This window comes from Rhododendron vialii, chromosome 4a, assembly GCF_030253575.1.
Source record: "Rhododendron vialii isolate Sample 1 chromosome 4a, ASM3025357v1".
Taxonomy (NCBI): Eukaryota; Viridiplantae; Streptophyta; class Magnoliopsida; order Ericales; family Ericaceae; genus Rhododendron; species Rhododendron vialii.
This window is the reverse complement of record NC_080560.1, coordinates 44,132,712-44,159,770: the sequence shown is the minus strand read 5'-3', so window position 1 is coordinate 44,159,770 and position 27,059 is coordinate 44,132,712. Positions and strand designations below refer to the sequence as shown.

Here is a 27,059-nt window from a genome sequence, read left to right as displayed (position 1 = left end):
TGAGTCAATTTATGGTGAAACTTACGTAATTTCTAACTTTAATAAACTTTTGATTTTGATTATTACATTGTAAATGCTCTAGGCCACCATAATTAGCGGGTGTGGGCTAAAGTTTAACCCTGACATGGAAGCACACAGCCACTTCAGTCTTTTTTTTTCCTCTCTTTTCCCTGTTGTCTGGTGGGGTTCAACCAGGCCAATAAGGTTCCGTTCCGCGGCTCATAATAAGTATTTATTTTTTAAAAAGGTAATTTCAACTTCAAAAATAATATGTTTACGTAAATAATTTTTCTATCAAGATTTATTTATTATTTTTAATTTATATTATTTTTAAATTTAAAAATATAAAATAAGTTGTTTATTTTTTTCAAAAAGTTCGGACCTTAATTGCATTTGGAATCACGTTGTATCTCCCTGAGACCGGAAAAAGGAAAGATGTTTTGCCCAACGGAAGGAGGGAGACTGGGAGAGGGAGGGAAGGAAGGAGACAACGCACGCACGCACCTAAGTCCTAAAAAAAAAGTCGACCAGACCAGAGAGTAGTCGTATTCGTCGTTGGCGTTGTTAGTCCACTTTTATTCCGAGCCTGAAGTTTGGGTTCCGGTGCGGGTGGGTGGTTCTCTTATATTCATGCAGGATTCGGAATGGAGTATATCTTTACTAGTGCTTGCTTACTGCGGGAGTGAGTAAGAGAGACAGAGAGAGGCACCTAACCGCCGTCCTGTCCATATTGTTTGTTTTTGTTGTTAATTACTCCAGTAGTAATAGACTGAAAGAATGGCGGCCTCCTCAACCTGTACCAGGAACCCTATACTTCTGAGACCCAACCTCCTCATTCCTCCTCATAACACCAACAACATACTAAAAATGAAGAATAATACTCCTCCTATGATCAGTCATCCGCTGAAGATGATCCCCCGATGCTCATCCGTAGCCGGAGGGGATGTCTTCTCAGTTACTTCCTCCTCTAAACACGACGTTGATTATCTCGGTCAGAGCACTAAAGGCGACTTGTGTCTCAATTCCGGTTCTTTCTCTCTCCCTCCCTCCCTGTTTAGTCAATTACAGTGATGTTTAATGGGCTTGTGTTTGGGATTTATTATCTGCTTGGGAATCCATCTTTGGTTTATTTTGCTCATCTGAAAATTGGGAAGCACTTCTTTGCTTCTGGTAACAATTGATTACCTTTACTTCTATATGTTCCTTAAATTTTGCTTATTTTGCCCCTAACAAGAAGTAACACCACTGGGTAATGTGGTCTACTCTGTTTTCTTGGTTATGTCCCTCTTTTTCAACCTTAGGAATTGATGGTCAAGCAAGCTTAGACGGTCCAATTGAGGAGGTGGCCAGGATGGAAGCTCAAGAAGCAGAGGACTTGCTCAACGACTTGGGGATATCGGTGCAATAATATCAACCCCTTCTATTTATCGACGTGGTTTCATTGCAATCATAAGAGTCTTCAGCATATACTAGAGAGCTTTGCACCAGACTTTAATGCATATATTTTCTCTCATCCTCACTGCAGTCATTTTTCCTATGCAGTTTATCGATGCCTAAATAGTTCTATTCATCTCGTATTTGGATCTATTGAAATCACTTTTTCTTTTAATGGCCAGCCTTCTCATTCCCATGTCATTAGAGTTGTTTCTTTTCTACATGTGCTAACATTATTATCGTTGTGCAGAGTCCATTTTCTTCTAGGAATTCTCCTCGTGGCATATTTTGTAGCCGGACATTGAATTTCCGGTCAATTAGTGCGATTGGATACGACATGGACTACACCTTGATGCATTACAATGTGATGGTAATCATCATGTCTACTATTCTATAGGCATTAAGTACAACGGTCGTTGATGTCTTTATTCCATCGCTTCATGCCTTCAGCAATGGAAGCTATCAATTTGACACTCCATTCTCCTCTTGTGTAGTAATCCGTTTGATGTAGTTATCAGATATCTAAGCATTTACTAAGTCCCATGCCACTGATACTGAGGGAGGAGCTTAGCAAAGCTGGCAACAGGACTCTCTATCTGTCAGTTCACATTGGGTTCTATTCTTTGATAACTCTGGTTATGCACAAAATTCTATGGAAAATACGCTATGCACATAAAGGGTTCCATATGGTGTATTAGATTTGCATGATACTATCAAGCACCTTAGCTTGAGGGAAATTTTTTATTGTCATGCTTGTGTAGTTTTACTGCTACTACTGATGTAGTACTTCATAAGCTGCTACAAATGTGATTTGTTACTCTCGTTGGAGCTCCATGCATGACACGGTTATACTATCCTGTAGGCGTGGGAAGGACGTGCTTATGACTATTGCATGGATAATCTGAAAAGCATGGGTTTTCCTGTTGGTGGACTTGCTTTTGACCCAGACTTGGTGATGTCTCTATCTGGGTCGATAGCTTTGTGAATTTTGTGAAATTGAATAGTTCTTAGTTGTTTTCGAGGGTCTCACTGCTCCATTCATTTGGTAGGTAATCAGAGGCCTTGTTATAGATAAAGAGAAAGGCAACTTGGTTAAGGCAGATCGATTTGGATATGTGAAGAGGGCTATGCATGGCACAAGAATGCTATCTAATCGAGCTGTGAGGTATCTTTTGAATCTTATATCTTCTTTGATATGTGGTGCGAGGCAACCGGAGATACCTAATGGGGGCATTGACAAAACATTATTGATTTTGGTGGACATGCAATCTACTCCATTTGTCCATTCATATGATTTTGTTAAATCTCATGAAAAAAAAGTCCATGTAGCGTTTGTTTGAGGTGATTGTTAAATAATTTACATCTCCTGGCATGTGTATTTTGTGCATACCGATGCTCTGGACTATCAATGATTCAATGAAGGAAGCCTGGTAATGTGCACATAAACTGATTTGGGTCTCTAGGCCTGCCCTCTCTGATGTCATTCAGCTTTGATTTGGGGGCATGGTTCAGCAGCAAAACAGGTATAGGGGGGCCACTGTTTCAGTGGTATTTTGAGAGCAGCCCCTTTGTGCATATTGCCAAAGGTTAGGTCTGTCTCCAATCCTCCCCCGCCCATACCACCAATGATTGGGGACTACATGGGTTCTGTTGTTGTTGTGTGTCCTGGCATGTGTATCACAGATGATGCTTTGTTGTCATAGATTGCCCCAACGGTAAGGTATATCACAGTATGTGTAACCTTCATTTTCTGAACATTTGGAATTTTGTGGCACCCGTGGTAATATTTTCATGGTGCATGTTACTTCCTACGCATGAAAGTGAGATGTATGGGAGGGAACTGGTGGATCTGCGGAAGGAGAATCGGTGGGAGTTTCTTAATACACTGTTCTCCGTTTCAGAAGCAGTGGCTTATATGCAGGTATTTACTTACTTTTGTCTATGAACTGAGCTACATAACTCTCTCTCTCTCTCTCTCTCTCTCTTTGGGCAAGTGTGTGTGTGCTTTGGTTGCTAGGAACAGCTGAAATGCTACTAGACCATCATTAATATTTGTGTCAGTGTTTGACACAAAAAATTTAAAATTGTCTTCACTTTTGCATTGACTAGTGTTTTTGCTTGGTCTATCAGTTGAATGACAAGTGTTAAACATAGGTTATGTCAGTTGCATGACGTGTATTGTTTGATTGTCAACACCTTGAGCACATAAAGCAGATACACTCTGACTCAAACCCTTTTGTCATTATTGCACATGTACAGACTTGCGCATGAATATTGGGCTTCCTCTTTTACCAGTTTAACATCGAATGCTATACAATCTTCTTTTTGCTTCTACGTTTCTACCAGTATGAGTTTTTTGGTCTGAGACGTTGGTAAAACAGTCGGTACTACATCCATTGAGCATTTGTTTGCCTTCAGATGGTTGACAGATTGGATGAAGGAGCTATCAATCCAGATCTTGGTCCGCTTGATTATAAAGGGCTTTACAAGGCAATCCATCTTAATGAGTTATATTTGGAATGGCAACATTATACATATATCCTTTCATAATAAACTCCTGCCACTGGTTTCAGGCGGTTGGAAAAGCCCTCTTCAGAGCACATGTAGAAGGTCAGCTTAAGGTAGACTTTTTTTTTTTTTTGTGGTTACTTAAGTTTGTGCTGTGTGTTACAATTACGAACAAATTAGTTGCATCTCTACAGAATGAGATAATGTCCAAGCCTGAACTGTTTGTAGAGCCTGATCCAGAGTTACCATTAGCACTTTTGGATCAGAAGGAGGTAATTTTAGTTTTTGTTAACTGTTTGCAACAAATGAAATCATTTGAGCATCCTTTCTAGCTAAGCAGTCAATGATGTTCAATTATTCGGTGTTTGCTTGGGAATTCTGTTGCATCAGGCTGGTAAAAGACTCTTGCTCATTACCAACTCAGATTACCACTACACAGACAAAATGATGCAACATTCGTTTAATAGGTTTCTTCCCAATGAGATGGGCTGGCGAGATCTATTTGATATGGTTAGTATACTCCACATTATGCCTTCCGTGAATTTCTCGCTTTATCTACTCCTGTTCAAGTATGTGGTGGGTTGGACCTTTGTATTATCTCTGTTGGGTGTTCCTTCTTTTGAATTTGAATCAAATGTCTTTGCCTCTCATACCAAAACAAAATTTGGCGATCTTGGATTAAGAGTCTCCTCATCCTTGGAAACATGTGAGAAATATCTCATTTCTACTATGTCGTGTACATAAAATTTTAGGGGGCAGTTCTCTTCCTTATGAGATAAGAGGATGGAATCCTTTCAATATGTAGCTTTTTAAATCTTAAACCCGTGAATGTTTGAGTCTCAGCTGTCTTAAATATGTTGGTTTTTGCAAGCCACAAAGGATCTATTAGTATCTCCTGAGTTCTTGTTCTTGGTAGGTTATAGTCTCAGCAAGGAAGCCAGAATTCTTCCAAATGTCACACCCGATGTATGAAGTGGTGACAGGTGAAGGTCTAATGCGTCCATGTTTCAAGGCTCATCCAGGTAGTTCATGCATAGCACCTTAGCTCATTTGCTTGCATCTAATTCACATATATGTTTTGGTCCTGAAGGAAGGAAGTTTAAAATATTCATCTTTGTGTGTCTTTTCATCTGAGCATTTTTTCCCCTTTGGTTGGCTCTCATGTAACGTTGTTCGGTGAATTATGTTCTCTATGGTCCAATTAATGATTTAACTAATTGTGATTGCACCACTTCGATGACATTATATACGGAAAGTAAGATTGGAGGGAAGAGAGATGACTGAATAAATCCTCATGTTGGCGGCACCCCACGGTAAGAAAATTTGAGCACCGTGAGGCAACCTCAAATTTGGGCTCCGTCATTATATTTTGGTCTCTAAAAATATCTACTCTATCACTCTCTAAAGTTCTCTTCAAAGTTGCCAATGAATATCTTTTTTTAAATGTGTGTGCGCGCAATGTCTGTGTAGAACTCTTTATCTCTCTTCCTTTATTCTCGGATGAATTATCTAATCGCTTCCATTAAATGTAATGCAAAAGTGTACGCACGGTCTTGGGGTTGAGTTCTACCCAAGACCGTGTAACACGGTATTAGAGCTGGGTATGCCAAGGATGGGTAGGGTGCATGTCCCTGGCGTGCACACGGCAGGTGCTGCCGAGTGAGCACGCTAGGCGTGAGGAAGGGTGTGAAGCGAAGTCCCACATCACTTGTGTACAAAAGTAATATGAAGAATATAAGCGTGAGGGCACCCTCACTTCAATAGCTAGCTTTTGGGGTTGAGTTCTACCCAAGACCGTGTAACAACACTGACATAACCTTCTTTCTCTACAAAATAGAAGTGGGATACTATGAATATAGGTGTTTGGGTATTGTGAATTCGAGTATTCAAGCAAGAACTCTGATTTGGTCATCATCCTTTCCAACAATGACACTCTTGCGAAGCGTTGGCACCGTAATGATGTTACTCTGTTGTGCATGGATGTCTTTAGATGAGAACGCAAGATTACAGAATATAGAAATGTATGGCAAACAGGCTACTGAAGTTTGACTGGAGCCAAGTACATCGAGCTGGGGCTGGACTTCTAGTTTGGGCTGTCAGGTCCCAGTGTAACTTGGGGTGGCCTCAGATAGATCACTTGGCCAAGTTGTTTCAGTCCTTGTTAATGGCGGCAAGCAGTTTTTATGGCTGCTACATGGATTTGTATTTTGAAGTAACAACAAGCATATGTGTGCTTCTTGGCGGATAACATTGTTCTTGATCATATATTCTGCATATTTTATAGCTTTTGTTCTCTAAGTTGTAACATGATCGTTCATTATATTACCTGCTGCAGGTGGCTTGTACTCTGGGGGCAGCGCTCAGATGGTTGAGAATTCCCTGAACCTTCATGGTGATGAGATACTGTACGTTGGTGACCATATATACACAGATGTAAGTCAATCCAAAGTTCATCTACGATGGCGGACAGCATTGATTTGTCGAGAATTGGAAGAAGAGGTTAGCGTGTAGTGTTTTACAATTATCACTTTTAGGTTATGGATTTGGTTTTTGTGGATGTCCAAATCGTTTTCAAGATGGAGAAATCTGTAGCAACAATAAGCATAGTGCAGATCTATAAGGTACATGAAAATTATACAGTCTCCGACCAGAGCTAGAGAGCACTCCCCATAAGGTTTGAAGAAATTATGAATAGTACTTGACTTGAAAACTTTATTCCTCAGTGAATCACTGTAATCTCAAAGCTTACTCCATCATTTGTTTGGGGATGTCTTTTGCGTTGCTTCTATGTGCTTGGCTTCTAGAGTGGTAATTGGTGTTTTCCTTTTATGGTGGAATTCTGATGCTGCAGTATAGCGCTTTGATTCGTGGTCGAGGTCATCGAGCTACACTGGTGGAGCTTATAAATCAGAAGGAAGTTGTTGGTGACCTCTTTAACCAACTTCGTCTGGCTCTGCAGAGGAGAACCAAAGGCCGTCCGGCACAGGTAAGTTTGCAACTTTCCGTTAATCGGTTATATAGGTCTTTTCTGTTCAAAAAGAAGAAGTTATATTGGTCTTCCCCCTCGCCTGCTATTTTACGTATCTTGTTGCATTCTGCTCTCTAGTGACATAGTTCTTGTAATTGGCAATTTATATCATATCCAGTCCACCCTGCCTTAATATTTTCTGTCATTATGCATTAAACATCGTTTTTGTGGGTATTTGAAGCAAGGAATTGCAATTTGTGCTCATTTGGGTCTATTTTCTGAACTTGGTTTCGTTATGGTCATTTGAATGCTGAGTTCTCAAGTTTTCTGCTTCTTTTCCTGGATGAGTCGATGACTACTTTAGTACTTTTAGATTGTTTTAGTATGTTTCTGTTAGGCCAGTGGGATGAACAAGTTTGGTTGTGAGTAGTTCTCCATTCGTAGGAGTAGCAAGCTTCTTTTTGTGCCACTACTTTTTTTTTGGTTAGTAAATTCATTTATACCAAACACGCAAAGAAGCTACAATCCACAGGGGCATACCCCAGGAACAACAAAGCTCAGCTCAATGTCAAAAAGACAAAGAAAGGAAATCTATCTACCAATTGTTTACATCAAAAATACGAAAATCCAAAAGCCAATCATCACAAATCCGCCTATTGCACGCAGTGAACTTTACTAAAGACCAAGAGCTCAACTTTGCCCTGACACCATCAAAAATGACCCCAGCAACATCAGCCACACCTCGGCTTTTTTGCTGAAAAATTCTCAAATTACGCTCCCCCCACAAGCTGTAGATGACAGCAACTAGAGAGAGTTTGTAAATTGCATTTCTCAGACCTTCCCCTGCCCTCGAGGCTCCCCAATGATGAAATTGAATCAAAGCATGCCTCGGGTAAAACTTGAACGATGTTTCTTGGACTTCTGCAAACCAAAGCTTTCGTTTTTCCCGACACCCTGAGGGTAAAATCGTCACGCATTTCAGTGTATAAAATAAATTTGAATGAAACCAATTGGGTTAGAAAGAGGACTTAACTAGCTTTCCAACGCTTCGAAAAACACCCAAAACCGAGTTCGGGAGTGTCCGTGGCGCCCTTCTGAAGTCGGGAGTGGCACTCTTGAGCGCTCGGGAGTGGCACTCTTGAGCGCTCGGGAGCTCTGACAGGGCATTCGATGTTGAGCTTGGCCTTTGACCACGTTTTTCTTCAGATTTTTCAGTCCATTCAAACCTGCACATTTCAGAAGACCAACAGGAATATCATCATGTTTTTTCCCCCAAAAACATTTTCTTTTCATTTTTGATTTGATTTTCAAACTAAAATCCTAATTTTGGCTCCCCTATAAATACCTCTCTCATTTCAGCTCACAAGGGACCACGAAATCTCTCTCTAACTCCCCATTTTGCTGTCAAACTTTGCTCTTTAAACCCTCTCAAACATTTCCTAAAAATCTATTATTTTCTCAAGTATTTTTCAAAGAAAATCACAAGAATATTTTCAATCCTAGATACATCTAAGACTCTTTTTATCACTGTTTTCTATCCATTTTCAAGAATCCAAATCAGTCCAAGAAACAAAGTTCAAGTCAAGCAAAGGTATAAAGGCTCACTTTATACTTCGAAATCTACTATTTTCAAACTTCTGAGGGGCATCAAAGGAACTTCTGAGGGGCATCAAAGGGCTCATACCAGTTCCTCATACTGGTTGTGAGCTCCTCTGATCTTATTTTAAGCAACAAAAGCAAAAGGAAGCAAATCCTATTCTGGGCATTGTATTCACTCTCGAGCGCTCGGGGCCATTCCTGAGCACTCAGGAGTGCCGCCATGCTATTGCACTTCATTTCTTCTTCTGCTTTGCTATTATCCCAACTTCTCATGTGCATAATGTGTCCCATTTGCTCTTAAAAATACAGATTCGCTGTTGCAAAGGCAAGGAAGCACGGTTTAGGGGATTACGGACTTGCTCTCGATCTCTCAAGCCCTCTGCTGAGCCTGCTTCCTACTTGAAATTTTTTTATCTTTCTAGTCTTAGTATTGTATTCTGCCTGAACCTAACGAAACTTTGCAGGGTTGTCTATCAATACTCTCGAGCGCTCAGAACTGGTCCCGAGCGCTCGGGAGTGATTCCAATAGTAGTCACTTGTTTCTCCTGTCATTATCCTCTCTTTTTTTCATCATCATTCCATCATCATACATTGTACACCAGCACATGCATGCACTTCCTTACTTGACATATTTGTGGATACTTGCTAACTGCTTAATGAAACAAAATGTTTTAATAAAAATCCCACAAACATTGAGTAGAGACTGACTTCGTGTCGGGTGAGAGGGGTGCCGTAAAACCCTTCCTCTCTCGTAACATGGCTTCCAAACCCAAAACAATCTTTGGTTTTCAACTTCAAACAACCATTTTTCAATCAAAACGGTTTCTCGGGTGGCGAACCATAAACCTGGGTGGCGACTCCTTCGATTTTTCAAAATCCGGGCTGGTAGCCCACATCCCCCTTCTATTCTGCACAGTCCATTCAAGCTCCTGAGACAAAGGCAAAACATTCCGAACAAGGCCATTCCTTACCAAAACTTGCTTCCACACTGCAGAGGCAAAAGAGCATTCAAAAAAGAGATGGGCATGGGACTCTAACTCATCCCCACAGAGCACACACTGAGGAGTAAAAGACAAGCCCCAGCTCCCCAATCTATCTTTATTTGCTAGTCTACCCCAAACAGCAAGCCATGCAATAAAACTCCATTTAGGAACCCCTTGAGTAAACCAGATAATGCCATGCCAGGGTTGAAAAGGTTTTCTATGTCTACAAGCCTCCCAAGCTGTCTTCACAGAGAAAAGCCCATCAGCAGATAAGGTCCACACAACCCTGTCATATACAGTAGGATTTGGGAGATTTTCTGCAGGAGTGTGACGCATGAACTGAAAAATTGTTATACTCCTTTGTCTTGGCCAAATCCAACAGCCTTGAACTATAATAGAAGAGAAGCATTCCCCCTATTAACCACCACATCCTCTCCAAAAGTCTGGTATAAGGCTCCCAATGGATGCCAATTATCAGTCCAAGGAAAGTATCCTCTCCATTTCCAATAATAGACTTGATCCAGCCCTGGCATAAACCTCTCAGATTCAGCAATTTCCTCATCACCCAAGACACTTCACTAGGCATTTGAATCCCCCATACACTGCCCTTTCAAGATATATTCATTGACCCACTTAACCCATAAGTTGTCAGCCTTTTGGCTAAGAGCCCAAAGATGCTTCATGTTGACAGCTTTATTCCATTCTTTTAAAGATCTAAAACCCTGTCCACCTTCATTCTTTGGAACACAAAGATTAGCCCAACTAACTTTGTGTGGGGCTCCATTCTGGATGGTTCGAAATTAGCTCCTGGCTCCTTGCTCAATCCTGCAAAACGAAGCACGACTAAGAGACCACGCCGGAGGTTCTCCGGGATGGCCCTCCGGTGCAAGAGTCAGTTTGCTTGCAAGGAAGAGATAGGAATTGAGAGCTAGGGTTTTGTTTGAGCGTACCTCTTCCAAGGAGGCATAATGGGATATTTATAGGGAACCCTTAGCTTGGTTTCCAAGATTGCACCAACGCTCAACACGCGTCGGCTGATGTCACTGTTGCATCACGTTTAGGGTTTTACAACCGTTTTCATGATGAGCTGGCACCTTCACGTGCCACCATCATTGTTTCCATAACCGTTTGGATGACGTCACGAGCGTCATCATTGCCATGGTTTCTGTGTTGATGCGGATGAGCTGGATCGTCGGCAAAGCCATGCTCGGCACCGAGCATGTTGTGGGACCTTCGGCAGCTATCCAAACGAACGTATCCTCCACCCCGAGCAGGTGCAGGGAATTGAGCATTAAGGGAAGTGATGATTAGCGGGACCCTCGGCTACAGGACCCTCGGTTACGGTTGCTGATCCGAACGTCCAAAGAAAGATGTCTCGGAATTGAAAGGAATACTGGGTCACGTTCGGAAGCTGCTCGAGCCATTTGCTCGGCCTGCTGCACTTTGGTTCCAGAATGCTTCAAGTCTGCTCCAGTCCACAGGAAAGCACTCAGCACACCTTCAATTTCTCTGATAATACTCTGAGGTAAGGTGAAAATGGAACTCCAATAACTCTGAATGCTGAAAATAACTGATTGAATGAATTGAACCCTCCCACCATACGATAAAAATTTCTGAGTCCAACTATGGATTCTGGCCAAAATCTTATCCTTGAGCACAGAACAATGAGCAGAAGTAAGTCTAGTACTAATTGAAGGGACCCCAAGTACTTGACAGGAAGTGTACCCTCAGTAATACCCAACAAATCTGAAAAGGATAACCTAGAAAGAGTAGGCACCCCAGCAAAGTAAATAGCACTTTTTAATAAGTTGGGTTGCAGACCTGAGAAACCATAAAACTGCTTCAAGGTATTCAAAATGATCTGTAAAGATTCAGAATGAGCACCATTGAGGATAAAGAGGTCATCCGCAAAAGCTACATGGGAAATCCCCAAGGATTGACGTTTAGGATGATACTGAAAGTCCCCAGTCCCAATGTTCTGAGTCAAGAGAGAGGAAAAAGCTTCCATAACTAACAAGAAAAGGTAGGGAGAGATTGGATCCCCTTGCCGTAAACCTCTGGCTCCAGCAAAATAACCAACAAGACCTCCGTTTATCATAATAGAAAACATAGGAGAGGTGATAACTGCTCTAATCCAACGAACAAAAATATCAGGAAAGTCCATAGCAATCATTGTATATCTAGTAGAAAATCCCAGTCCACCGAATCATAGCTTTCATAAGATCCACCTTAATGGCACATCTAGGGACGCCATCATTTATATGATAATTCCTCATCAACTCATGCATGAGTAAAACATTATCAAATGCTCCTACCTTTAATGAAAGCAGATTGAGAATGACTTACAACATGCTGCAAGGTGTCCTGCATCCTGTTGGCCAGAATCTTAGTAACCACTTTATAGACCACATTGCAGCAAGCAATGGGTCTATAATCTTTTATTGATGAAGGGCTAGGAACTTTGGGAACCAAAGTAAGAGCAGTGGAGTTCCACTCCAGAAGCATGAAGCGTTTCTCAAAGAACAACAACACAGCAGCCACTAAATCAGAACACACAATCTCCCAATTCCGTTGAAAGAAGCTGGAGCAAAACCCATCAGGCCCAGGGGCCTTATCACCCGGGCACACTTAATCTCCTCCGCAGAAACAGGTTTGATCAAATCATTATGCATGGCAGCCAGCACTTTCTTAGTAATAATCTGCTGAAGGCAATCCCTTGCATCTTGCCTCTTACTAAATTTAGTCCCCAACAACCCTTTGTAGAATTGCTGAATCTCCTCAGGCTTATCCAATCTGACCCCTTCCACACTCATCAAACTCAGGATCTTATTCCTTGTTCTATTACTGCTAACCTTACGTTGAAAAAAATTAGATTCTGATCCCCCAAAGCTAACCAATGAACCCTTGATTTCTGCTTTTTAAAAGATTCGTCAGCACCACTTAATTCAATAAACACTCTGATTGCCTCGTGTTCTTGCAGTCTAAGATCATGATTCCCAATATTCTGACTACAAAGCCTTTGGAAATGTTCCAAATTCTGCCTGGCTTCCACAACCATCCCAGAAATATTAGAGAAACAAGTGGCACTCAAATCACTCAAAATAGGTTTCAATCTTTTCAGTTTCAGAGACACCCTTAACATAGCAGATCCAGAGATAGGTATACTCCAACCTTGAATTTATAATGTTTCATCCAAAAATTGAAAAAACTTAGAAGGTTTTTTGCAGTTAACATCTTTACAAACAGTCACCAAGAGGGAGCAATGATCAGAAATACCTGGAGAATGAGCTAGAGCTTCAGAGTTAGGAAAGGTATCTAACCAGCTAGCATTAACCACCACTCTATCTATTTTACTCATATTAGCCCCACCACCACCTCTTCTATTTGACCAAGTGAACCAGGCACCTTTATAACCAGCTCCTCCATATTAATATCAGACAAGCAATTCCTGAATTCAGAGGAAGCTGAGGCATCAAAATGCCCCACTCTTTCTGAACTCCTAAGAACAACATTGAAATCCCCCATCTGAATACAAGGTAAATCCCCAATGGTTGAATGCAGGAATCTCATAGAAGACCAGAGAGACCTCTATCAATCATAGAATTTGCTCCATAACCAGAGGAGACATAAAACACTTTCTGGGACTCCAAGCAATTGACTTGAACACAAAGCAGCTGAGGAGAACTGAAGTTACTGAACACCAAAGAAACACCTAGTAGATTAGGATCCCACCCCAAAACAATTCTGGCAACACCCTGAACGCCAGAGTTATCAAGCATTGACCAGGATACCAACAGAAGCAAGATTTTCTTGTCGAACCTTAGCTTCCAAAACACTACAAAAGCACAACTTCTGCAAACCAATAAGAGACTTAATCTCTTTTGTTTCAAGGGGTTAGTAAGACCCCTTATGTTCCAGCTAGCAATCCTGAATTTAATATTTATTCTTCCTACCCTGCGGCCCACACCCCCCCCACCCCCCCCCCCCCCCCCATCTTTCTTAGCAGGACCATTATCACCAACCTTGCCAACATTTCCTTTAGAAAGAGAAATGGAAGGAGAGGATGAAACCAGTGGAGCAACAACACTGAAATCTGCTGCAATTGTTGCCATCACACTAGCTAAACCCTCAGCTGGGGCATCAAAGAGATCATCAGGTAGGTTATCCTTCTCACCCACACCTCTAGCACTATCACTCCCAATCAGATCATTACTAGCATCTTGCAGAATATCAAAGCGATTAGACTTTTTTGCAGAAGGATGCTGCCCACTGTCCAACACTGTCCTCTTAGGGGAGCCAACTCCATGACCAGCACCATCTACAAAAATAGGACCACCGACATTTACAACACCAGAACCATCAGAAGAGCTATCCACAACTAGGTCAGTAACTGTAGGCCTACTAGTGGAAGCAGGCACAGAGTGAAGTGAGAAAGGAGGTCTAATGCCCCCTACGCCAGGAGCTTCCTGCCTCAAAGTCCCTACCACCTGCCGCTCTTGAGAACTCAAAGCCATTCTGCTCTGAGCCTATGCAACAACCTTCTTAGGGCAAGTAGAAGACCCATGACCAAATACCATACAGTCAGAACACATCATAGGCTTCCAAGGGTAATGAATCTTGATCTCCACCACATCACCATTAGCATCCTTCAAATCAAAAGAAGTAGGAAGGGAGAAGAGCAATCCACTTCAACACAAATCTTAGCAAAGCTAATCCGTTTACCAGACTCAGTAAACTGATCCACATACAAAGGTCTTCCCACTGAGCTAGCAATATATATCTAAACCCCGGACCAGTCCAAAGCTCAAGAGGTATATTATAGAAATGAACCCACAAAGGAATGGTAGAAAGCTGATCCATTTCCAGCTTAAGATGGGGATGCCAGAGCTTAAGAATCAGCAACTTACCTCCAAAATGCCAAGGACCACTCTCCAACAACTAATGGAACTTCTCTCCTTCAAATAAGAAGAAGAAAAACCCTTTCTCGTTCGATAAAACATCACATATCCCAAACCTAGCCTAGATATTCATTGCAATGTTCCTAACTGCAGTAAAGGCTAGTTTCTTATCCCAAAAATGGCCCACAATACACTTTTCCCAGTTAGATTGCCCCAACTCTTCAACATCTTCCGGAGGGGACACTACCGCCCTATCATTAAGAATAACAGGAGGAATATACTCAAGCTTCATCTTCTCCGGCACAACCACAGATTCAAGAACCCCCTTCACCCCTTCCCTAGGGCTATTGTTTACCGCATTCCCTCCAGCCACAATAGTACTCCAAGAAAGGCCATTACCAGGCCCAGAGGAAACAGCCTTACCCTCCAATAACCTACGCAAACGAGCATTCTCAGCATTCAACTCCTTAATCTGGCACATAGCAGGCATGTCCGTGAAACAAGGTTTCAGATGATCCTCATTAAGGATCGTAACAGATTCCAATAGATCAAGACCGCATGCCAGAGAACTAGGAGCATGCAAACCAAAAACCCTAGCACCATTGACAGAGGAAACAACATAAGTGTCCTTAGAAGGAGCCTGAGGACTGCCACACTGCGAAACCCTAGGCTTTCGTAGCGACGAAACTGTAGGCAAAGAAATACTAGACGAATTCATATCTAACGTCCCAGGATCAAGAGAATTACCAGGAGAATGATTTAATGCGACCACAACATCACCCACACATGTCGAAGTAACCAAAGCAGAAGTCCCACTGACCAAATTCAAATCCAAAAGCACAGAATCCATAGCAAAACAACACAAAACAAATCACAGAAGGCAAAGACAGAGATCAATTACCAGCAACTAGAGAAGAAACGAAGGAGAATGAAGAAGAAATCAGTGAGAAACGACCAGTTGAGCATCTAATTAAAATCGCCTCGTTCGACCCATTGTGCCACTACTTGTTTAAGGGATAGCACTTTGATTAGTCTGAACACTAGCGTAATCTTCTTTGACCTCTTTCCTTTCTTTCCGGCCAAAAAGAGAAACCATTAGAGGCTCTCTGACCAATGGAATGGTTAAGTCAGCAAGGAAGCAAGAATTGTTGGTTGATACAATTCAACCAGGCTAGAAACCAAAGGCAAAGAGTGAGTAGATTGTGAGTCAGAGTTTTGGTACCTACCGTCGCTACCTTATCCTGACTTCTCTTCTCCTGCTTGTTGGCAATTGGGATCCGTTGGTTCCATACCCAAGATGGGGTACCTGTTGCCATTGTTAAAAGTCATCATGTGTTCCTCAAGGAACTTGTGAGAGTGGCTCTTGTCAAACTCGAGTGGCTCCTTTGCCACAAGCTTTCTTGAACGATTGGCTGATTGGACATGACATAATCATTCCTAGCACGCACGTCCCACTAGTTGGTGGTTGTTAAAGTGTTACTTGTGCTCCATTTGCGTGTCCGAGAAGGGTTGTACCTCCTCAATCAATAAGTTTATTGTTATTTTTTTATTGGTGAAAGTATTGTTAGAATAGTTAGATTAGCACCTTTGGAAGAGGAGTTGAACTCCTAACCTCCTTTCTCCTGGCTCCTACGGGTATGTTTGGTTTGATGGAATCAAAGTTGGAATTGAATGGTCATTCTAATGGCATACTTATTCCAATGTTTGGTTCACCATTAAATGATGGAATTATCATTCCAAATGGAATCAATTGTCATTCCACTAAAACAATGAAGGAATTGTCATTCCATTTCTTTGACACACCAAAATTACTAGTGTCACTCCAAGAGTTACTATTGCCACACCAAAATTATTATTGCCACTCCAAAATTTACTATTGTCACTCCATTCCATTGGGGATGAGAATGACTATTCGTAAGCACAACCAAACTTGGGAATGAGAATGGGAATGGATATTCCAAGCTCATTTCATTCAATTCCATTCCATTGTCAATTCTATTCCATCGAACCAAACATACCCTAAGTGCATTCCTAATGCCATTGGGCCAAAGGCCTCTTGGCCTCAATCAATTATTTTCCCTGTTATGCTCTGGTCACACTTTTTGTGCCGATTGTTCTTCGGACGCCCGTCGTGCCAACTGCGTAATTGTTCCAATTGTTCTTCGGACGCCCTTCGTGCCGAGTATTGTACCGGTCAGGCACTCTTCGTGTCGATTGCGTAATTGTTCTGATTGTTCTTTGGACGCCCTTCATGCCTAGTATTGTACCGGTTAGGCACTCTTCGTGTTGATTGCGTAACTCTCCGCTCGGCATTATCCTTGTAAGATTTTCTGGCTTCTTAAACTGGTCAACTTCTTCTTACTCAACAATATATTCTGTCGGCGCCTGGTTGGCATAGCCTCGTGCCATGGTCTCTTATTTACTTAACTATGTCGTACATATCTAATTTATCTTGGCTTTTTACTCATAATAATTGGTCGTTATGAATTCACCTCCCACAGTAGGGAAGACTATCAGATTTTATCCTGATAGCATCAACTCATTCAACAGAAATAATGACTGCCACATCTTAGCTATGTGTCATGATATTTAATGGTACTTGCAATTGAATAAAAAGCTTGTATTTCGTCTGAAGCATTTTTCTGCCTTTTGTTGGTCTTGCAACTGTCATTTGGCATTTTCAACTTGAACCACATCACTCGTTTCTGGTATAGTCCTTAGTCTTTGTTAGAGGTTGTCCCACATTATAACCTCCAAAAACTAATATATGAGCTTGGGCAATCTCTCCACTCATTGCCAATTGGTTTTGAGTGGGATGCTTTAACATGGTATTTGACCTAGGCTTTAGGAGGCTTTTGCACAAGACTCTCTTGGTTGATTGCTCCTCTGTTTGTGCCATAAGTGCACCTTGTTTCGTTATGATCACAATGTTATGAATCCTCTGTTTACCTTTCCACGGGCGGGTTAGGGGTTGTACATGCGGAGGAGTGTTAGAGTTTGTCGCACATTGGTTAGGTATAACCTCCAAATACTAGTATATGAGCCTGGGCGGCCGCTCCACTTATTACCAATTGATTTTGAGTTGGATGCTTTAACAGTCTTTAATCACATTCTAATTCATGTAGCAAAGGACTGTAATTTTTTGATCAAATACTACAATGAGTATTAATTTTGCAGGCTGTGGCATTTAGTGAATGGATATCACCAACGGAACAACATGTCTTTTGTGAACTATAATTTCTCGAAAGTCATGTCTTTTGTGAATATGCATTAACTTTTAAAAGTTATGGCCAATTGTCGAATGTGCGTTAAGGATCCTAGAATTGTGTTTTTATGGATAGACGCAAGCGCACGATAGACATGTTCTGTGATCAGTGGTTCTTACCTGACAAACACCAAAAATAAGAGGATCATAACCATTTTATAACAACATAATAAGTTAAAGAATCTGTGCCCATAACTTCCTAGGGGAGTTCAATGGAAAACTTCCTTGAATCGCTATCTTCAGGTTTTCAATGTAAGGACTTTGTCTACAGGCAACTTTCCTGCCCATAAGCAAACTCTGTAGGGTGGCGGTTCATGCATTCCATTTCCATGCCCACTTGGAATTACAGGAAGGGTTTCCACTTTCCATAAAGATGTTTGCGACATTGGGGAGGGCCATTCCAAGCTCCCAACCCAAGTAATTGGGACTAAAGCTTGCAGTGATGAGTTAAACTTGAGCACATAGAAGAATTTATGTGAAAATAAAGATCCTTTTATGGTGCTTATTCCCCTTTCTTGCATTTGACCTCCACTATCAAGGAAAATGTTGACTTCCATGCAAAGTTCTTGCCTTTCAGTTAGTTGTGCTACTTTCATTTGTTGTACCTTCTCCCGCTTTGGTAATTATCTCATCCAATGCTATAGTAAGTCTGGGTGGCCTCTCCATACTTTGCTAACTGGTTTTTGTTGTTTAGAGAATGAGAGAGAAGTGTTTTGGGTGTATTAACCAACCCTAACACATAAGAGCTTTATTTATATTACGTGAGAGCTAATTACATAACGTAACCAACCAATGTGGGACTGAGTCTAAACTCTTATTCTAACACTCCCCCTCAAGCTTGAAAATATATATCACAAAATCCCAGCTTGTTACATAATAACTCTAAACGTGGTTTAAATAACGGTTTGGTGAAGATATCTGCCAACTGAGCTCCTGTAGACACGAAAGGGGTAACCAACACGCCACTATCAATCTTCTCTCGAACAATATGACAATCTACTTCAATATGTTTGGTTCTCTCATGAAATACTGGATCTTGCTACCTCAATACCCAAGAAATATCGAAGCTTACCTAAATCTTTGGTGTGAAACTGACGCTGTAAAAACTGTTTTAACTCATCAATACCTTTCTGATCATCCCCAGTAATAATGATATCATCCACATACACAATCAACACTACTTTCCCCCGATCTGACTTAATAGAGAAGACAGAATGATCAGAATGGGAGCGACACATACCAAACTGTAATACAGCATCACTAAACCTGCCAAACCAAGCTCGAGGTGACTGCTTAAGACCATAGAGAGCTTTGCGAAGGCGACACACCTGAGAACGCTCCCCCTGAGCAACCAACCCTGGAGGTTGCTCCATATACATCTCCTCGAGTAGATCACCGTGGAGAAATGCATTCTTGACGTCCAACTGAAACAAGGGCCAACCAAGATTGGCGGCCAGGGAAATAAGAATGCGAACAGAGTTAATCTTTGCCACCGGAGAGAAAGTCTCTGCATAATCAACGCCATACGTCTGGGTATAGCCTTTGGCCACAAGACGGGCCTTGTACCGTTCTACGGTGCCATCCGGATTATACTTGACGGTAAACACCCACCGACATCCAACGGTAGACTTTCCTGGCGGAAGAGAAACCAACTCCCAAGTGCCATTGTCATGGAGAGCAGACATCTCAGCCTCCATAGCTGTCCGCCACTCAGAAACAGATAAGGCCTCCTGAACAGTGTTAGGAACAAAAACGGACGAAACAGAAGTAGTAAAAGCACGAAGTGACGGAGACAGATGATTATAGGAAACAAACTGAGTAATAGGATGAGTAGTGCAGGACCGAATACCTTTGCGAAGAGCTATAGGAAGACCAAGTGACGGAGGGAGTGGTGGTGGTGGCGGTGAAGCGGGATCTTGCGACGAAGGAGGCGCGGCGGCAGGCACTAGTGGGGCGGTTAATCTTTTCCGTTGACGAACATATACCTGCAATGGTGGCACGGGAACAGGAGGAACATCTATAGGAATAACATACTCAGACTCAGAAAGGACATACTCAGACTCAGGAGTCCCCGAAAAAAAAGGCAATGACTCATTAAAGGTGACATCAGCACACACAAAGTGACAACGAAGAGAGGGTGAGTAACACTTATACCCTTTTTGGGTGCGTGAATAACCAAGAAAGACACACCGGATCGAGCGGGGATCAAGTTTGTCACGGTCAGGATCTAGTGCATGAACATAGCGCGTACACCCGAATACCCGAGGAGGAAATGAGTGGAGAGGACGACCAGAAAATAAAACCTTATGAGGTATCTGACCACCAAGAATAGTGGAGGGCATACGGTTAATCAAGTAACAGGCTGTAAGAACAGCATCACTCCAGTAAGACTTAGGGACCTGCATTTGGATTAACATGACACGCATAACTTCAGATAAGTGTCGGATCTTGCGTTTGGCAACCCCATTTTGTTGTGGAGTCCGAGCGCAAGAAGACTGGTGAATTATCCCATGATCATCAAAAAAACGAGAAAGAGCATTATGAAAATATTCACGTGCATTATCAGAACGAAAAATACGAATGCAAGTATCAAACTGAGTTTTTATTTCTGCATATCAGGACTTAAAGACAGAAGACAACTCTGATCGCGTTTTCATAAGATAAAGATATGTAATACGAGAGAAATCATCGACAAAAATAACATAATACTGAAAACCAGCTAAAGTGGGAACATGAATAGGACCCCAAATATCTGAATGTACTAACTGGAAAGGACGCAACGCACGACGCTCAACCCTAGGATAAAAAGACACTCGACGGTGTTTACTAAACTCACAGACTTCACATTGCAAGTCCTTAATACTACTACATGATGGCACCAGACGCTTCAGGTTTTGAAGCGAGGGATGACCCAGACGACAATGCTGTTGATAGGGAGAAACGGATGACTGAAGAGCAACAGACGCAGGATAAATGTCATTGGTAAAGTAATATAGGCCGCCACGTTCAGTACCCCCACCAATCTTCCTCCCCGTCTTTAGATCCTGAAACACACAACCATGAGAAGAAAAAGTGATGGAGCAGTTTAAAGATTTCGTAAGTTTACTAACAGACATAAGATTAAATGGAAAACTAGGAATATGGAAGACAGAGTCCAAAGTAAGAGATGGAGTAATAGAAACGGAACCCAAACCAGTAATTTCAGAAGTTGAACCATCAGCTAAGGTAACACGAGATTGTGTACCAACAGACCGACGACTAGAAAAGATAGTAGATATACCAGTCAAATGATCAGAAGCACCAGAATCGATAACCCAAGGAGTGGAAGAACGAGAAGAGGCAACACAAGCAACGGAGGAACCGGTCTGAGCGAGCGTAGCAGTAGAGGATGAAGCCTGATTTGACATTAGGCGCTAATTCCCTTCTGAAGAAATAGTCACCACAGGGTCGGCAAGGTGAGGAGGCGGCTCAACATCCTCAAAAATAGCAGCCTGATGAGCCTGAGGAAACCCATGGAGATCATAGCAATTCTCCACGGTATGATTGGTCCCCCCACAATAAGTACACAATCGGGAATCACGGCCACGACCACGACCACGACCACCTCCCCCTGACATGCGACCACCAAAACCACGACCAAAACCACCAATATCAGAACCACGAGCAACCACACCAAAATCACGCCCACCAAAACCACGGCCAGAGCCACGTCCACTAAACCCAGAGTTGCGATCACGACCATTAAACCCAGAATCACGACCGCGACCACGACCACGGCTAGGTGAAGTACTAGAAACATTAGAAACAATGGAAGCCAATGCTGAACGATCAGGAGGTGGCGCAGACACAGATACAGAAGACTGTCGAAGGCGACTAAAGACCTCGCCGAGAGAAGGTAGATCACGAGACCCCAATAGATGATTACGAACAGGACCATAAGTGGATGATGTACCAGATATAAACCGAGCAACCTGCATACGCTCACGCTGGCGCCGCATGACCTGAACATCTGAGGAAATCGGCTCACATATGTTAAGCTCCTCACAGATACCACGGAACTTCGCATAATAAGACTCCAAAGATAAGTCCCCCTGTGAGATAGAAAAGAATGACCGATGAAGATCATATGTGCGACGGAGATTGTTAACAGCAGAATGCATCTCCTGAGCCTGTGTCCATACTTGTTTAGCCGTAGGTAAGAAAACCAGCGTGCTAGCAATATGTTCTTCCATACTATTCCATAAATCAGACCGAATATTAGCATCCTTAGATACCCATGTCTCATATGTGGTAGCAGTCGCGGCGGATGGATCATCTGTCAAATAATGATAAAGTTTCTGACCCACATAATAAACCTCGACAGCTCTAGCCCAAACAACATAATTCTTACCATTCAAAGGGGTGGAGGTAATGGACAACCTCTCACGAAACCGAGAAGAGCTAGCCAAACGATCAGTACCAATAGAATTAGAAGCAGACTCAGACTTCTTTTCAGACATTATACTGAACGATAGAGAGATAACAACTAATATGAGTAAACTATTTTAACCGAGTAAACCACCACCACCAACTACACATCAACCAATAGGAAATCCAACATCAAAAACCACTGATCAAAGCTTTAACAACAGGACTACTTATCATCAACAAATACCCATTACCTCGTAAGCCAAAAATGTCACTGAATATCACCAACAGAGAGATTGTCAATGGAACAACCTGAAACAAGGAACGTCGGAGACAGATGCATCACTTACAAGCATCAACGAACCAAATTACAAGACTGTTGGGCCACGGATGAGGGTTAAACAAGGCTGGGTAAGAGACGTGGAGTCAAGCGAGGGTCATAGGGGTTCAGGTGAGGGTCGCCGGAGTCAGGCGAGGGTCGCCGGAGGCTGGCGAGAGTCACGGTTGCTGGGTTATGGTTGGGTCTAAGTTTTGAGGGCTGTCGGTAACTAGGTAAGGGGTTTGGGGTTCAGGCGAGGGTCGCCGGAGTCAGGCGAGGGTCGCTGGAGGTGCGCCGGTGGCTGGCGAGGGCCACGGTGGCTGGGTTATGTCTGGATCTGAGTTTTTGGCTGAGATATGGTGGCTAGGGTTTCCTGATTACTGTTCACAGATCGTGACATTGTTCACGACGGCTACAGTAGACGATTTCTGGGCTAGGGTTAGAATCTATGGTGGGTTAGGTTTGTGCTTTGATACCATGTTGTTTAGAGAATGAGAGAGAAGTGTTTTGGGTGTATTAACCAACCCTAACACATGAGAGCTTTATTTATATTACGTGAGAGCTAATTACATAACGTAACCAACCAATGTGGGATTGAGTCTAAACTCTTATTCTAACAGTTTTAAGTATCAAAGCTAGGCTTTTGGACAAGATTCTGTGTTTTTCATTGATTGATTTCTCCATTGTTTGTAGCACTTTATTTCCTTGTAATCTCTATGATCTAGATCGTTTGTTTAGCCATCCGCATGGGAGTCGGACGTCGCACGTGTGGGGGAGTATGGTAAGTTGTCCCACTTTGTTTACATCCAAACTGGTATATGAACATGTGCGGCCTCTCTTGTAATTTCCAGTTGGTTTTACTTTGGATGCTTTTCGAAATTTAATTCATTTGTATATATGTGACAACAAATGATAATGTTGGTGAGTGTATATAACACGGTAAATTTGTAATGAATAATGCAGTTCTTTTGTATGAGAAGATTTATTTGATGTTGCATGATCAGACCCTTGCTGCAACCAACATGGATGATCAAGAACTCACGGAAAGCATTCAGAGGCTACTTATTGTAATGCAAAGACTGGACCAGAAAATTGCTCCGCTGTTGGAAACTGATGGAGAGCACTTCAACAGAAGGTTAGTCAAGGTTTGAGAATCTGTTTTATTTGTTCGCCTCTTTTGCATCTAGTCTCAATGTAGTACAAGTTCTAACTCTCACTAACGGATGCGATGGTAATTCAGTTGAATTTTGCTGAGTTGAATACATGGCTGTCTGGGTCAAAATGTGCTAAGCCTACATAATTTCACAGTTCATCACTTTGTTTACCTTTGCTATTTTGGTTGATGGATTAAACATCATCTACTTCAGCCAAATTGGAATATACAGAACTGATCCCAGTCATCTAATCTTGACTCAAAACTGGTCCAGAATTATAATTAGGAATTCGTGATTATTAAGCCCCCCTTTATTTAGCACTTGTTGAAAGTATGTCACAAAGTTAGCATGGAAAAAAAGTGCTTACCTCCAAGATAGAGTCAACTTATCAAAAAAGTATTTGATAGAGTCAAAGCCTCAATGTGAGAATATTGTATTTGAAGTTCCTAATGCTCAGTTTGGTTGCGGAGAGGGCATGTACGTGAGGAAGGACTTGGGATCTTCAAGGCTGGAATATGTCATGCTTTGTTTTGTCAGCAATTAAAGGGAGCGTGTTGGGCACTTTCTTTTTCTCTTATGTCCTTCTTTTTATTGTTTAAAATATCATCAGTAATACATCCCACCTCATATCACAAGATAAACAAGTCAGGCTGATACTCAAAGATGCATTGTGTTGCCTATTATATACTCCCTCTGTCGCAAATTGCTCATCCATTTTGATCAGTAGGGCTACTTAAAAAATTGCCTATATTTCAAAATCTGTTTTTTTTATTTTTATTTTATACTTTTAAAACTTTGTTTAATAAACTAATTGAGATCTATCAGTCTAGATCCGTATTTCAAAAGTGTTATAAATTAAAAAGTATACACAATTCTTTGAAAGGTACGAAATAGTGAAAAGAGACCAGCAATTTGGGGTGGAGAGAGTACTGAATAATATGAAATAGGATGGAATAGTGTTGAGGAACATTTGTTGGAGGTCTCTGTGTGTGTGTAATAAGGTGTGTATACATGTTTATGCAGTTTGATGCTTTAGGACTTCGAGTTGACACGCTGACCCCTTTTGTGTCAGGTGGGGTTTTCTTTCCCGTGCAGGTCTATGGGATAAAAGCCACTTAATGAGACAAATTGAGAAGTACGTTATTCTGTTCTGAATCTTTTGATATCTTCAGTTCATCTCATTGTATCTAGCTTTCCAGTTGTGGCAGAAACAGTAGTTGTCCGGTACCTAGTATTCTTCTTTAGATGTTTTTTTCAACTACTTTGAATTGCAGGTATGCTGATATTTATACCTCAAGGGTCTCAAATTTTCTTCATTATACACCCTTCATCTACTTCCGCTCACAGGAGCAGGTAATCAACTGGTTTTATTTATTGCGGTTGATTTCTTTCCATAAGTGGTGTAGCATTCTAAAGAAATAAACTGGGACCAACATATGCTGGAGATGATGCTTAGTTTCTTTCCGGCTTTCTTATATTTTTTCACATCAGGAAGATATTAAATTTTCTACACAGGCTTATTTAGACTTTTTGGGTGATTTATATATCCCTGTTGATGCATAGTGGTGGTGATTTCTTTTTGCTGCTGTGGGGCATTAGGTGGCATCCCGTTGATGCTTTTCATTTTCAATACATATCTTAGGTTACCGATTGAAATGATTCTCGTTGAATACTAGTCTTAATACACGTTATTCTGGGTTTTGTTTATAAGTATATTGTGGCTTTACTTTTATGTGATGTACTGTAAATGAGCTGGTTTCTCAGACTTTATGTTGTTGGTGTGTAATGTGTATTAGTTGAAAAACTCCTACCACTGCCTTTTTATTGTTGCAATCATTAGGATCCTTGTGCATTACCAGTCCTTCCTAGAGGGCTTATGACAACATCAGCTAATTTCTTATTCCACAATACCTTTGCCTTCTCAGTAGTGAAAACAATTTGTATTGTTTTTGGTCTGGAGGAGTAGAATGGTTTTCGGTGCTACTGTTGAATTTTGTTGAACTATAGTACTATACGCACTCGTATTTCCAGGAAAACAGGGAACCTTCATGTTGGTTTTCCTCAAACTAAGTTTTGACCTCTGAGACTTGGTTAAAACATGTTGCGTTGAAAGTAAATCAGTCCCCTTTTTTCTTTTTCAATTCTGATTTGGAGGATGTAGGGATAAGTTACATATAAAATACAGCGCCTTCCTCTCCTTTTAGATTTTTTTGAATTTTCATGTCAACGATTTTATTTCCTTTTTTTTTTTTTGTTTGGGGGGGGGGGGGGGGGTGGGGGGGGGAGGTGGTGAATTGCCTGTTTTTGTGCCAATCTGATATGTTCTGTTTTGTTTGACCACTGATGCAGACACTTGCTCATGATTCATACTCATATCATCATTCAAAGCGTAATAATTCAGCTTAGTGCTAACGATGGTGAATTCACTGTGTAACCTAAGCATGGGTGGATTTTGTTAATCTTGAGGTTGTCAATGTTGTTCTCTTTCAATTTTGTAAAAGTTATCACCTGTCTTTAATGGGCATGTTCTGGGAAATTAAACCCAATACCCTTGGTGTGGTCTTTTATCTGCATATGTTTTGAAGTAATCTATGGTTCCTCTTCCATCTAGTTCTGGAACTAGCTCATGTTTTACATCTGGTTGCTTGTTTGGTTACGTCATCAAACAAGAAAATGACGCATTAATGTCGAGTGAATGTATGATGATTTGTTGTTTGGTTGCCTTTGTGCATACGCTTGATGGATCCCTGCACATTGGATCAGGGAAATTTGATACATTGCTTCAGTTGCAGTTGTGAATTAGACTGGGCAGCAGTGATGTATATATAATGTAATATGGCTTCAATATTACCTTGTGTCTCATCATCATCCCATGGAGTAAATCAGTTTGATGATACACATGAGGTCCAAAAGAAACGAACGTGCTCCTTCCTTCAAACCAAACCAAACCATCGTTTTAGGGTCAAAGAGCGAGGCTAGCTGCCCCTGAAAAAGAAAATGTAATAAAAGTTAAAATCATTATTATTTGTCCGTTGTTTCAACTAAAGGTTAATAAATCTTTGGAAATCCTTTTTCCTATTTTATTTATTTTTCTTATACTAGTTGATAAGGTAATCTAGACATGGTAAGGAAAACATTTCTATTCATTTAATGATGAATTAGGTGATCACTGATTAGTAATTGGTGTTGCATTGTTAGCTAGTAATCAGGTCAATTAGAAATATCAATAATTACTTTTTCCAGTACAGCATTCAGAAAATGCTATCAAAAGTACTTGTAGCAGCCTCCAGAAAATGCTATCAAAAGTATTTGTAGCAATAACAAAATGTAATCGTGAGTGTATTTCATAATAGCCTTCTTCGCCCGCTATGAAATGCATTTTTGTCCTGGTGTTACACCGTCAATAGCTGTTTGAAGCATGACGAGATAAATAAATAAACAAACGAGCAACAGTTGGTTATTCAGCATCACGGGGAAGATTGGAGGCATCATGTTTCGCATGTGTACAAATGTACACGCCTTGG

At 41.4% G+C, this 27,059-nt stretch overlaps 1 protein-coding gene and 1 non-coding gene across 6 annotated transcripts; both read left to right on the top strand.

The window, feature by feature from the left end:
- Positions 1 to 396: 396 nt before the first annotated feature.
- On the top strand, positions 397 to 26,250 carry LOC131322000 (uncharacterized). 5 transcript variants are annotated; one of them, XM_058353080.1, is made up of 17 exons: positions 401 to 1,022; positions 1,279 to 1,399; positions 1,685 to 1,804; positions 2,297 to 2,386; positions 2,484 to 2,599; positions 3,256 to 3,355; positions 3,853 to 3,924; positions 4,008 to 4,055; positions 4,137 to 4,214; positions 4,333 to 4,452; positions 4,859 to 4,964; positions 6,278 to 6,441; positions 6,794 to 6,928; positions 23,386 to 23,516; positions 24,608 to 24,670; positions 24,810 to 24,888; positions 25,885 to 26,250. In XM_058353080.1, exons 1-17 carry the CDS (start codon positions 778 to 780, stop codon positions 25,939 to 25,941), a joined length of 1,845 nt encoding a protein of 614 aa, XP_058209063.1. In that variant the 5' UTR covers positions 401 to 777; the 3' UTR covers positions 25,942 to 26,250. The 5 variants fall into 5 exon arrangements, 4 of the variants coding, with proteins under 4 accessions (XP_058209060.1, XP_058209063.1, XP_058209062.1 ...); XM_058353078.1 differs by having other exon boundaries at positions 402 to 1,027; positions 1,302 to 1,399; XM_058353077.1 differs by lacking the exon at positions 25,885 to 26,250 and having other exon boundaries at positions 397 to 1,027; positions 1,302 to 1,399; positions 24,810 to 25,242.
- Positions 2,849 to 2,956, top strand: LOC131324939 (small nucleolar RNA snoR100). The gene has a single exon (XR_009199522.1). It is a non-coding gene; the product is annotated as a small nucleolar RNA snoR100 (small nucleolar RNA).
- Positions 26,251 to 27,059: the final 809 nt, after the last annotated feature.

Coding starts and splice junctions, on each gene's coding strand:
- LOC131322000 (XM_058353080.1), top strand. CDS start 778: ATGGCGGCCTCCTCAACCTGTACCAGGAACCCTATACTTCTGAGACCC. Junction 2,387..2,483: donor TTGCTTTTGACCCAGACTTG/GTGATGTCTCTA, acceptor TTCATTTGGTAG/GTAATCAGAGGCCTTGTTAT. Junction 2,600..3,255: donor CTATCTAATCGAGCTGTGAG/GTATCTTTTGAA, acceptor TACGCATGAAAG/TGAGATGTATGGGAGGGAAC.